The sequence below is a fragment of the Nesoenas mayeri genome, assembly GCF_963082525.1.
Source record: "Nesoenas mayeri genome assembly, chromosome: 8".
In the NCBI taxonomy this organism is placed as follows: domain Eukaryota; kingdom Metazoa; phylum Chordata; class Aves; order Columbiformes; family Columbidae; genus Nesoenas; species Nesoenas mayeri.
In genome coordinates, this window is record NC_137554.1 from 35,642,969 (window position 1) to 35,656,843 (window position 13,875).

The 13,875-nt window shown below is 47.0% G+C and overlaps 1 protein-coding gene across 1 annotated transcript in view; it reads right to left on the reverse strand.

The window, feature by feature from the left end:
* Positions 1-13,875, reverse strand: part of FAF1 (Fas associated factor 1) — a 150,930-nt gene that overhangs the window by 98,449 nt on the left and 38,606 nt on the right. Inside the window, exon 7 of the mRNA XM_080348363.1 lies at positions 7,745-7,850. Coding sequence (XP_080204489.1) covers positions 7,745-7,850 — 106 coding nt within the window. The remainder of the gene's footprint in view (positions 1-7,744; positions 7,851-13,875) is intronic.

Consider the following 13,875-nt stretch of genomic DNA (forward strand, 5'->3'; position numbering starts at 1 on the left):
ACACTGAGCCTACTATAATTTGCACAAATACAAATTTCATTGTCTGAAAACAAATCAACGATTCAACGATGTTTTTTAATACCAGTGTGTATCATGCAATAAGTGATCCTATTATAGCTAACCCAGGACAGAAAGGTTGCACCGTGCACCAGTACACTTCCACTTACAGGATGTAAATTGACTTTTTAATGGCAAGAATGCGAAGCTGAGTTCTTCCTTTCCGAAGGCGCCAGCACGGCTGCGCGGGCAGCAGCGCTCGCTGCCGGCCGGGACCGCGGGGCGGAGCGGCACCGCGCACCCGGAGCCGTACAGCGCAGCGCACCCGGGGCGGAGCGGCGCACCCGGAGCGGCACCGCGCACCCGGAGCCGTACAGCGCAGCGCACCCGGAGCGGCACCGCGCACCCGGAGCCCTACAGCGCAGAGCACTCGGAGCGGAGCGGCGCACCCGAAGCGGTGTGGCGCACCCGGAGCGGCGTGGCGCACCCGGAGCCGCCCGGCGCTCCGCGCTGCCGCCTCCACGGCAGCCAGAGCAGCCCTGCCCCGAGACGTCCCGCCCTGAGAGGAAACCACAGCGAATATTCAAAACCAGAAGAGCACGCGCTGGTTTTAATTGCAGTTTTTAAAAAATGCAGGGGTTTATATTAGGACTTGATCCCCGAAATCCTTAGCATCCTTAAATTACATGGGCAAAGCCGTTCAATTCAACATGATTACTTCTAAAATAAAGACAACTCACATGACTGAGCATTTACGGAGCCGAACTCATAACCAAAATTTTAACAATGACTCCTCATTACTTTCAAATTCAAATAAATTGATCCTTATCCTTTGAGAGTTTCTCTCCAATCCAACCACGCTTACGGACGCAGTGTAACTAACAGACAGAACGAGAGAAAGGACGAGGGGCGATGGAAACACACACACAAATGTGCAAGTGCTGACACACGGACAGCTAACAGATGTGTGACTTCTAATTAGTTATCATAATCTGCGCTGGAGGCCGGCGGACATGCCGGGCCTGCCCTGGAAAGCAAACGCCTTCCTTCCCAGTTCGAGTCTGTGCGCTCCTGAATCCAGCCCAGAGAAATCCCCGCTCCCAGCGAACCTCAGATATCCCAGTGGCAACTTCATGAAAGGCAAATATTAAATTATAATTATCCCAAACAGACACAGTCTTGTGAAACTAACCCTGCATTCATATGAAAATACAAAGCACTGGCTATACTGCATTTGATTCGTCCCTGGACACAAAGCTTTACCACAGTAAACTCAGTCAACTGTTGCTCTTGCTTTTATATTCATAGTACTTAAATAGCGCACTTTAAAACAAAAAACCTCCAATTGGCTTTTCATACACCCACCCTCCCCAAAAATAACGCACTTGAAAAACCCAAATGATATGAAAAGGCTTCAAGGCCTCTTTTCTCCTTTTCACAGCACTTTTTTTATTGCTGTTTGCAGTAATCTGCCTTTCACTTTCTCATTGCTACAGAACAAACGAGGAGGCTCAGGCTTTGAAAAGGGGGCTCAGTGTGTAATGGGCCCACTAGAATTAATTTAGTTGCACCAAATCCATTGAGCAGCGAGGTTTTTTCTCCCTCAAATCATTTTGAGGGGACGCAGCCCCCAGCCTTTGTAATTCTAGTAAAGCACTTAAAGTGCACAGTAGGTGTTCATCAGGACCATCTGGTCAAAAGCAAAACAAGCTGCTGATTTTGCCTTTGAATAGAATGAAGCAAGTGTGAATTAGTCTCTTCAATTAGCACTATTACAACCTGTCAAGTGCATATTGTAAAACAGGATTATTACAGTATTGGTCACCAGTGCAATTATTTACTCTCTGCCTTTTCTTGCATATAAAAATGTCCATGTTGACGAGTTTTTGATAACGGAAGATCGTTTCTTTAATGATATGCACGTCCAAACCCACCAAAACCAAATTACAGGTTATGAAACATGTTCTGTTAGGAATATATTCAGTTTCATAATTAATAGAGAGGTAAAAGGGTGCCCTTGCTTTATCTCCTCTTGCTGTTTCTGTTGCATAAAGAGAAGAAGAATAGTTATATACTTTTACGATAGCTTTGAAACATGTCTAAGTGCCCCACAACGCCAGCACTCGGAACAGGTACGCCAAAGGTATTTTCTCGGTTTCCCAAGGAACTTCCTTTTAATGCAATTCCTAACAATGACCATTTACTACAAGTTTATCACGGCTTGCTTTCAGCAAACACATTTTAGTTTAGCAATGGGCTGGTTTCCTTTAAAAGAAAGGAAGAAAAAGCATGAAGTCGATTTATCTTTATGAAAACAGATTTTCTCTCCTCGTTTCAAAGGAAAAGCCTGGCTTGCTAGCTGGTTCTCATGCACCGCGGTGCAACACCGAGGCTGCCACAGCCACGGCTGTTAAACTGGGGATACCGTTGTTACGACTCCCTGTAAATTGAGTGTAACTTTTACCTGACAGATCGCTTTAAAAAGCAAACAAAATGTCCGAATTTCACAAAAAGAACATATGTCTCCTGACTACAATCGGTGTAACAACAATGTATTTTACTGGCTTCTCTGATATTAAGAGAAGAATTGGACAATTGTGCAGAATGTCTGTGCACCTCCCACTAAACCCCAAGAAGTGTTAGTCACTGACTTTTATTAGCCTGAGAATACTTTTCAACAATTTTAAAGCAAGTAGAAAACCCCAAAATATAACAGAACTGTTTCTCAAACTGTTAATGTATGCACTATACTTGGACATGTCTATATTCTGATATCTGACAAATGTGTTCTATTTTAATTACTGAGTCACATTAAAAATAACATCATTTATATATACATGCCGTGTCCCTGTGCCAATGTCTGACCTGTACCGGGAATGATCTCACTCTACTACAATTGGCTTGAAAGTATTTTGTACAGATACCACAAATCAGATCTGAAAGAAGTACAAGGGCTTCAGCTGGATTATTTTTCTGCATGGTGAAGGTAATTCATCTGCTCACCTACATTTATATATTGCGTTTGCTTAGCCCGTTTAAACAAGGTTTCTGCTTGAGTGTTTATAAATGATGGGTTTGTATCCTGTTTCACACTCGTTCGGCTATCAGAAGAAGTTCTAAGAAACGGAGCACAAAGGACCTCACGTGTCCGCGGTCCGTCGGCGCAGGACGGACAGCGCTGTCGGCCCCGGCCGCCCCAGCGCCGCACGCGCTGCGCCGCATCCCCCGAGCCCGCACGGCTGCGGGGACAAAGAGCAGCAGCAGCTGCGGCCGGGGCCAGCGCCGCGCGGCCGGGCGGGCAGCGGCCGAGGGAACGGGCAGCAGCGGCCGAGGGAACGGGCAGCAGCGGCCGCCGCGCAGGCAGCCGGCGCGGAGGGACCGTCCCCTGCGCGCTGTTTGCACAGACCTCGTGTTTCACCAGCAGTTACGGTGCCGGCACACGCTCCCCCCGCTATTCTCCAGCGGAATCTCCAGCGGCCCCGCGCTGCCCAGCCGCCTGCACAGGCTGCGCTACCTGCCGGCTGAGCTGGCGCCGCCGCCGCTGTGCGCCGGGACCGATCCTGCCCACGGGAGCCGCCAGCAGGTTCCGGGTGTGTAACAGTTACCCCGTTCGGGAACCTTCCTCCCTTCCCGTGTCACTGACCAGAACAACAAGTGCGAAACGTGCTATCGCGATGAACCCCAATTCAACAAGTTTGTCACGATTTAGTCTGTCTGCTCCGGGATGAGAAGGCAAACTTGCTTTGCATGAAACATTCAATATCCCCCCTGAAAAGGTCTGTCCTTCGTCTCCATCAAATAATGTAACTGCAACTTGCAGAAGTGAGGAGTAGAAATGTTCATTTCCAAATGAGAACAAGCTCATAAGAACCAAGAGAAAACAAATCACATTGAATGTGCCAATACCTTATAATAATTTAGCACAGCCTCTCAAATAAAAACTTAAAAATCCTCTCACTCCAATTACAGACAGCACCTACAAATTATCTTACAGAATGAAGAGCAGGTATTCAGACACAAAACTCTTTAGTCTTGTAAGTATTAGTTCCATTTGTTACAATTGTCTTTGTTTGACCATATAATTCATTGGAAATAAATTAACTTACAGCCTCCAAACTGGCACAAAACCCACTCATTTCCACGTTAAAATGAAGATCGTGGAAAAGAGGTAATTGTGATTTTTCTCAGAACAGTATCTGCCCAGAATGAATTTGATATTGCAGTTTTACAAGACAAACAGATGTCAGAAACCTGCAACACGGATTAATTTGCAATTCAGACCAAGATGTTCTCATTAACTTTCCGAGTTAACAACTGACTGCCCTGCCCGACTCCCACAACAAACAACAACAATCACGTATCCAGAATTTCCGACAAGTTTGGTTGGTTTTTATTTCCTTGCTGAAATTCCCTATAAGCTCATAATCCCACATCAATATTACTGAATGTAACTTTTCTTTTTTAAACTGAGAAATTAAATATTAATACAAAAATCATTGAATATGTAGATTAAGCATGTTTAAAGGAAAAAGAAAAAGGAAAAAAGCCATAACATTTTCAAGTACCATCCAACATTCAACCACTGAATTAATACGCAAGGAACGGTGCAATCAGACACCAGCACCGCGGCCTCGGCTGCTCTGCGAGAATCCCCTGCCGGACCGCTTCCCATTAAACACAGATTTATCTGAATACAATCCCTACAAACATCAATTGCTACTAAACACGCATCCTGAACAACAAAAGAGACGACTGAACGAAGCAACAGTACGTCAGGAAAGCACAGCCCGCTGGGTTTGCATTCAATGCGCTGAATATCCAGGACGATTTTTAAGGGGTGCTGGGGCTGAGGTTTCGGTGCGCGCTTGGGGGAGTTTTGGAAACACTTGGAAAAACACCTATTCCTGAAAGCCGGCGGCACCAGTAAGAGCAGCAAACCCAAGCGGCAGCCCTGGACAGACAGTTGCAGCCAACTGTGGCAAGCACTAAAACACTTAGAGAATTTTAAACACTTCTGTGAATAATTGATGCAGTCATTTTGAATCTTTCTGCATAGGACAGAGCGTGTGAGTAGATTGCATTAACACTGCTTAAACATTTCAACTTGTCAGTATGGCCAAGTCGATTTCTGAAATATTTGCAGTATTTTCCCCATCGAAACAGTAATAAAGGTAGAATAAATATATGCCACTGCTTTATAATCACTGAACATTAATGAATATTTTATGTCTTTTTAAATCTCCCTGTTTAATTTAAAAGGGTGAAATTAAGTCTCCTCCCTGCAATATGCCAATTATCTGTAAATCAAACAATAACTTGGCCATTATACTCCTTTTTGTTAATATACCAGAAGCTAATTTGAAAACGCTGAACGGCATTTTCAGGGAATAATTGAATAGTCCTTCCTGCCCTCTTGTGGTTGGCAACCGCACCTCGCGCGGAGCTTTGCCACGGCTGTAACGCACACCAGAGGGAAAGCAAACCCTTAATTTGTTAAAGTGTGAACACGAGAGCGAAGGAAACAGTCCAACGGTCCCTGGAGAGCAGAGCGACAGGGGCGAGGAACGGTGCCACCGGCTCCTCCGGGCCGCACAGCAACCGGACCCAGCCGTTTGCTACAGTGCTCGCTCCGTGCTAAAAGGAGGAAACGGTAAAAAGCCGTTAGGGAGTTAATGTACAAAACCCTGCGTGTTTTCTGCAATCGGACAAACGCTCGACAAGCCCTTTACCTGGGCCGAATCCCCAGCGACGTCCGCCGGACTCACGCTGGCTCACCTGCTCAGCACCGGCTCACCTGCTCAGCACCGGCTGCGCCAGAAGGCCCAGAGCTCTCCTTCCATTTTAGCGACTGAAATTGTCTTCATGATTTTGAACGCCGCATGGGGTGTCGTACTCACGTACAGGCAGAAGGGCAAAGAAAGGTCTGATGCTCGCGCTGATTACAGGTGGTAGGGTGGGGGGTTTTTGGGTTTTGGTTGTTTAACGGGGAAAATCATAACTGACTTTTAAATGAGGTCGACTCTGTACGTTACCACGTTGACTGTAACCTGTCATTACGGACAACAAGAAACCCCAGTGCACAGGGTCCCCAGCGCTGGCACAGCGCCCTGGCTCCCCGCAGCCAGGGGAGACCCGCCAGGAACTGACAGCACAGACAGAAAACGGACAGACAATACGTCACGTACGTGTTTTCTTTTAGAATCTCATCATCTTAAAACTAAAACCAAATATTCTGATCTTTTCTTTCCATAAATACTCAAATTATTTTTAATTGTTTTTAATTGTAAATCGTGCAAGCTTGGCCCCTCAAAAACAAGCTGATGCAACTGTGTATGTTTGCTTGTATTTAAGAAAAATCTCAGAACTTACTATAACAGGTTTCAAAAGGTAAAGCAGAAAACAGGCTTTCATGCAGGGGAAAGACCAGAATTTCTCTTAGGAATGACAGGATTCCCAATGAAAACAATTCACTATCATTATCCATTGTTGTATTGCTGCTACAGCTAATATTACGGAACTTAAAATAATTCTGTCTACAATGTCAGCATGTGACACGAAAAGCTTCAATAAAATCTGTTCAACCCTAAAAGACTGAGAGAAGCGTCAGACCAATAGCAAACATACATTTAATTTGAAAAGCAAACATTTCATCTTAATATTTTGTAATGTGAATTCTGAAGATTCACATTTCTGGATTGTTTGTCATGTTTCCCGAAGTCAGTGGGTTACCCAGAAAATAACACCCAAACCATCTGGCATCAGAAAAACCATGGAGCACTAAACAACAACCCTTGAGTTCAGTAAGGGGTTTTAAAAATGTGCAGGGACTGCCTGGTCTAAATTCTGAGGGCCCAGAGTCAGGCTTATTTGCTCCTGCAGGGCCTAGTTCTGCCCCCTGCCGGCCATTCCACCCAACAGCAGGGGCGCCCACCGGGCACGGACGCGCGTGGGTGCCGAGGCAGGCGGAATCACAGCACTGGGACACGGACGCGAGTGGGTGCCGAGGCAGATGCAATCACAGCACTGGGACACGGACGGGAGTGGGTGCCGAGGCAGATGCAATCACAGCACTGGGACACGGACGCGAGTGGGTGCCGAGGCAGATGCAATCACAGCACTGGGACACGGACGCGTGTGGCTGCTGAGGCAGACGGAATCACAGCGCTGGGACACGGACGCGTGTGGCTGCCGAGGCAGATGCAATCACAGCACTGGGACACGGACGCGCGTGGCTGCCGAGGCAGACGGAATCACAGCGCTGGGACACGGATGCGTGTGGCTGCTGAGGCAGATGCAATCACAGCGCTGGGACACGGACGCGTGTGGCTGCCGAGGCAGATGCAATCACAGCACTGGGACACGACCAGCGGTGGCACAGCCGCCTCCAGCCGGAGGTGGAGCTGGGGCAGAGAACAGACGCAGGGAGCTTCAAGGGGCATGGGGGCAAAGTGTAATGTGAACAATTGCCTCTCCTCAGCACTCTAGCATAGCGCAATGAACACTGCATGTATATTTTGCTACTACAATGCAAAAAAGAACATTTTTTCCCCGCATAATTTAATAGAAAAGCTTTTTTAGGCCAAGGTCATTAATCAAATCACAGCAGTCTTGCTGATCCAGTTGATTAAACCAAAAAAGACTAATAAAATAAAGGAATATCCATTGAGAGCACGTACAGCCTCTTTTACCAAGCTGGCGTGAGCTGTCCCGAGCTGCGTTCATTGTTCGGCTGCGAAGCCGCACTCACCTCCTGAATGGTACTGCTGCCCGAGAAGTTGAGGTTGTACTCCCGCTGCACTTCTCGATGGGTGACAATCAGCATGAAGTTTTGATTTAATGACTCCTGCAGAGCCCTGAAATGGTTGAAAGAAAAACAAGGAGCTCAGGGATAAGCATGTTATAGCTTGTTTTACAGTCAGATGCAAAACCCCAGGGTACCCTAAACTCTATACGGACAAGTCCAGGCACATTATCATCTGTCTTCTCGCTCCTGAACGCAGGGAAGCACGCTGAGAATGACCAAAGGCCATTCCCCAGCTCCTTCCTTAATAAGGCAACCACAGCCTTTAAAGCTCTTCGAATGTTAAGTATTCTCAAAATGGAGAGAGTCACATTATCTTCACAAACATCGGGTATATTTAGCACTCGCAATGCCATTAATACCAGGCTCGTAAGCATATTGACGACCAGACGTCATATGAAGCTCGAGCGTGCGCTGAAAGCTGGTGGCGAGCAGTGGGCGGCAAAGGCGTTCGCGCTCCTCCGGGGTCACCTGCACATAAACCCCACGCGGTTCTTCCGCGCGGCTTCACCCAAAGCACTCAAACCCCGCCAACTACAACTGGAACACGAACCACGGCACAACTCCTCACGTGGGTACTGAGCATTTAGAAAAGTTAGTTCTGCTCAAATTGGTTTGAGTGTACATTAAAACACCATTAATCACATGGATTAAAAAAAAATCCTTAAAGATTAAACAGGCCAACTATATGTTCATGTTGTCATAAACAGAGGGGTTTTGTTAATTTCTTGGTAACGAAACATCTGGATGTTAAAAAGGCGTCCTGTTTGCTTAATTGGGTACCTAATTACGCAGCTATGTGCTTTTCCAAGGAGGAGGCAGGACTTTGCTAGAGACCGCAGTCACGGCTGTGCACCATCCCACACGGCTGCAAACCCGCAGCAAGCGCTGTAACATAGCTGGGGCTTCCAAGCAGTGTTTATGCAGACGTGATGTTCAGTAGCACGTGGAATTAAATTAGGCTTATTTGATTCTTTTTTTCCTCATCACACGCTCTTAAAAGAATAACAGACCGTCACATCTTCTCTGTTCTACAACACTTGGACATGCAGTGAAGGACAAGCTCTGTATGCAGATGAGAACAGCTGTATCTTAAGATACAAGAAGATAGGAAGACTCTTAGTTTGTTAGTGTTAACTCCTCCTGGAATGGCTGATGGGCAGTTCTGCTGCTCAGATGATACGGAACCCACCAACACTCACCGGGTGCTTTAGCAAGAGATGCACAATTTGCTTTAACATCTCAAGCAATACTACCTTACAAAAATATCCTCACTTAGCAACTTAATTTGGATTCTGTGACATCTTAAATGTAATAATCACATACTACAAAACAAAATCACACGTGCTATTTCTGGTACTTTACGGTTTCGCAATAGCGAAGATAAATGTAACTCACTGTCAACGCCAGGCTGGATCAAGTGTGCGAGAGACCACAAATGTAACTCAGGTAAATCCACTACAGTGAACATAACGCTGGCTGCACGTGTCACAACATCTTGCAAGAAAAGACCTAAAAATTCCTAAAATACCTAATAGTCCTTCAAATAGGTAAGAAAAGAGTAGTCTGAGAAGCTGTATGCCTGTTTTCAAAGGAAATTCTAATGTGATTGTTAATAAGTTTAGCATCGCCATAATCACACTTTCTTTTGGCAAATGTTCAGTAGCAACTAAAATATCCCGCAGTGCTTTTTCAAATTCGGATTTTGTATTTGTTTTCAGGAAATACTGGCGGTGAACAGCATATTTAATTGCAGCATATGTGAATGGCCTTGACTCCGCACAGAACCACCCAGGGCTGCTATGGCTGTTTTGACCCTCTGAAAAGCCACATGCCAGCTGACAGCGTGCCTCGCGGCTCCATTTGTAGTTCCGTGAACAGAACGACACAGGCTGGTTGGGTGAAACCCGCCGCCCGTCAGGGTACGCGCGGCACACACAGCGCCGTCCCGGCCAAAACACGGCACGCTGGCCAAAGCACCCGACCGTAGGAAAGGCTTTGCGCGTCTGCTTCATCCGGATGTGACAGCAGAGCATACTTGGAAACGGGAAAAGCACTCTTCAAACACGGTTCATTTAAATGAAGTGCCTTCAATTTGAAAGCCTCAGTTTTTGAAGTAACTAACAATTCTGACAACTCTGCTTTTTGCATTTCTGAACAACATGAACTGAATGCTGTTAACAAACAAGTTCTCAGTACATGTTCATAGCCAAATAGTCAAATAAGAGGTTGAAAATCAAGCTGGCTAAAAAAACCAAACATAAAACAAAACAAAAACCAACACACAACTTGAAAATGTTGAGGAAAAAATGGAGTTTGAAAGTGCCAGCAATTAAAGCGCATGGTTAATGATCTACCCTTTCTTCAGAAAAATAACATAATGAGGACTCTTCGTTGTGCTCACACAGCAGCCCAGGGGTCCGCCTGCAGCCCCCGGAGCTCCGGAGGGCTGGGGGCTGTGACACCCGGGCCACGCGTTCCCGCGCCACCGGCGAGGGGAACGGCGGCACCGCGGGCCCGTGGCGGCACCTCGGGGCGGGACAACCGGCCCTGTCAGTCCCCCGGCCGCCCTTGCCCCGCAGCCCCCGATGGGCCGTGCCGGAGGAACCCAGCCCCGCAGCTCCCGATGGGCCGTGCCGGAGGAACCCAGCCCCGCAGCTCCCGATGGGCCGTGCCGGAGGAACCCAGCCCCGCAGCCCCCGATGGGCCGTGCCGGAGGAACCCAGCCCCGCAGCCCCCGATGGGCCGTGCCGGAGGAACCCAGCCCCGCAGCCCGCGATGGGCCGTGCCGGAGGAACCCAGCCCCGCAGCCCCCGATGGGCCGTGCCGGAGGAACCCAGCCCCGCAGCCCCCGCAGCCCCCGATGGGCCGTGCCTGGAACGGCACTGCCAGCCAGTGGCGCTGTGAGCAAACGCGCACACCAGGTGTATTTTGGGAAGCCTGCTCGCGGGCGCTGGGCTGCGGCTTGCTTTCATTTCTCTTTGGGTGCTCATGACTGCACTGAGAAGACTGACTGCCAAACACAATGCACACTTCTGAAATCGTGACTTCAGTGTTTGCAGCTGTTTCATTTTCCTGCAAATGTTATCAGTTATTACCGTCTTCTAGATGAAACATCTGCATTAAAACAAAATAAAAATCAGGGCCAAACCCCAGGTTCCATTAACGTCAAGGCAGATTTTCTTTTCCCTTTTTTTTTTTTTCCCATCAGCGCTAACAGATTTTAATTAATCTGAGAATTAATTAGCAGCACAAGCAAATCTAGAAACAGGACTAAAGTAGGCCAGCCTTATCGGCATCATTTCTCCCCACTGCGAACTGTGCCTGCACCTAAACACAAGTCCAAGAACAGACAAAGGAAAACAGGTTTGCCTACACTGCAGTTATCGGCAACAGCACAAGTTGCAAGATTCATTTTTTTTCACTAAACTCAAAATATCGAAACTCAACCAAGAGTCTGGAAGGAGTTTATTCACCAGCCACTCCATCCAAATTCCAACACAGCACGATTTATAAACCACAGAAACAATATTTAGCCAAAGTACGTGTTACTGCAAGTAATACTGATCTCAGTGGACAGCAGCTGCTTAATGAGTCTGTGCAATGTTGGAGCAATATGGTATTAGTATTGATATTTATCATGATATATTTTAAGCTTCCAGTTTTACTGCTTTTGTATTGTTCTGTAACAGTACATAAAATAGATTGGTTGTATCTATTATTAAGTGACTGCCTTAATGCTTTAATTTCTGAGGTAATAATTTGCTTTTTAACAGCATTTTTCTTTGAAATTTTAATAATATGTTATGCTTTGAAACAAAAGGCATATCCTTCATCAATGATCAGCAAAGGCTCCTTTTCATTTCGGTTCACAAGTCCTTATGAGACACATGCAGTATTTCCCAGTAGGCAACATCCTTCTCAGTCACACGGAGATTTCTCCCAAAATCTCTGCATTTTATATAAATAGATATGACACGAGGTAATTAACATTTCCATTTTAAACTTACAGATTTATACAAGCTCATGTCAACAGAAGTCCAAATTTACTGTAATTACGGATTATTTACATTAAAACAAAATAAGAAATCAGTATGTAAATGTAATGTTTGTTGTAGCTAATGCAGCAGGAGGTGGTAGATTAGGTTCAAACAGCAATCAGTTAGCAAAGCTGGCTAACATGTAAATGAGCAGAAGCCCTTTTGTTTACATTCTATTGCATTTTAAACTTCGGGGTTTTTAAACTGTCTTCTGAGCAGATGTGAAAATAAAACACTAATCTTACCAGTGCCACTGAAGCTGTCAGAGTGACCAGAGCAAGGCCCTGCTCCTGTCCGGCCGAACAGCACCAGCGCTGGGGCGCAGGGTGCAGCGCTCCCCGCGGGCGGCCCAGCGCGCCCCGGCAGTGAACCGCCCCGCGATGTGACACGTGGGGCTTCTCACCCTTATCCGCACAGCTGATTATGTTTCCTACATAATTTACAATCCCTTTGCAAAAATACATTACTTGTAATAATTGCAATGGTATGCACCTGCTCAAATGGCTTTTAACGGGTTTGAACTTCCCAATGATCCATCAGGTCTAATAAAGTGTATAATGAAGTATCTGAAACTCTCACTATTTAGCAAAAAAAGTCTAAATATAAAATACATTATATTCATTAAATCGACAACTGAAGAACAAACGGAGAACAAGGGCCTCCCAGAACACACACAACAGAAAGGAGAGGGCGAGGGTGACCCGGCTCTGTGGCCTGACTCACACACCTCCGCTTTTGATGCTGCCCTCTCTGCCACATCCAGCAACACCTTCTCCCGAACTGGGTATCGCTGACTGAGGCAACAAAGGGAAGGAGAATCACCCTGAGGAAGCCAAGAATCTAATCTGACAAAGCACCAGTGCAAGGGACCTCTCCTCCCCCCAGACAACTAAACGATGGCCATTCTTTGGCACCTGTCCTTTCAAGGCTGCTTTCCCAAGGAAATCAGGTCTTTCTCACCCACCTGTCCCACACAGTAACTTTTGAACTTCTTCACTAGTTTCAAGGACTTCTGACAGCGTCATAAGTGTCTCAAAGACCGAGTGTAAATCAACAGATAGGTAGAAAGAATGGACCTAAATGACTACCCACCTTAGTAAAAGGCTGCAGCGCAAGCACAGCACTTCTATACTCCAGCCAGCCAACTCCCAGCCAAGGGTTACAGCACCACCTGCAGCATGGGGGGTCTCCTTCGCCTCCATGCTGCCCCACCGCTGGGGGAGAACAGGCAGGGCGGGCTGTGCGGGCTGCGCGAAGGGCGGGGACAGAAGACACGGGTGCCCCAGGACACACGGAGAACGGACAGTCACACACAGGTGAGGTCATGGGAGGGCAGGGGCGGAGTGAGCGCGGCCCCGGGGGTGAGGCGGGAGCTCACAGCAAACCTGCTCCAGTACAGGCACAGCTGGCACAGCTGGCACAGCTGGCACAGCTGGCACAGCTGGCACAGCTGGCACAGCTGGCACAGCTGGCACAGCACGCGGCCGCTGCGCTGGGTGTCGCGCGGGTAAGCATGGCTCTGCTGGCTGAAACTGTGGAAGCAGGGCGCGGAATCCTACCGCTGGTATTTGACATTTAAATATAATATTTACACCTCAATTTACCAGCTTACGGTGGTAATTTGCTGGGTTTCTATTGCCTATAAAAGCTTTGGATATGCCACTGACGAGCAAAGACACCCTAGGAGATCTCCGCCTGTTTGTATTGCAGGATCACTTTGCCATTACGTTAGTTTTAAGTCAGTTCTGGGTTCAGCCCGTTCGGTCTGTCACAATAAACTTCAATGCCTCTGCACCCATACCGTGGAAAGGATGTTCCAGACACTGCTCTCCCGCAGCGCCAAGGAAAGGCATAAACTGGAGTTTACAGAGCTCTGACAAGACTGCTCCTTTTAAGAAGGGCATATACATAAAATACCATGTATTGAAAGCTCAGGCTTTTCAAATACCACTTTCTGGAGATACTCAAATCACAACTATTTATTTATAGTTCAAAACAGAAGGCAATTGAAGAAAACAACAGATGAACTCACAAAGT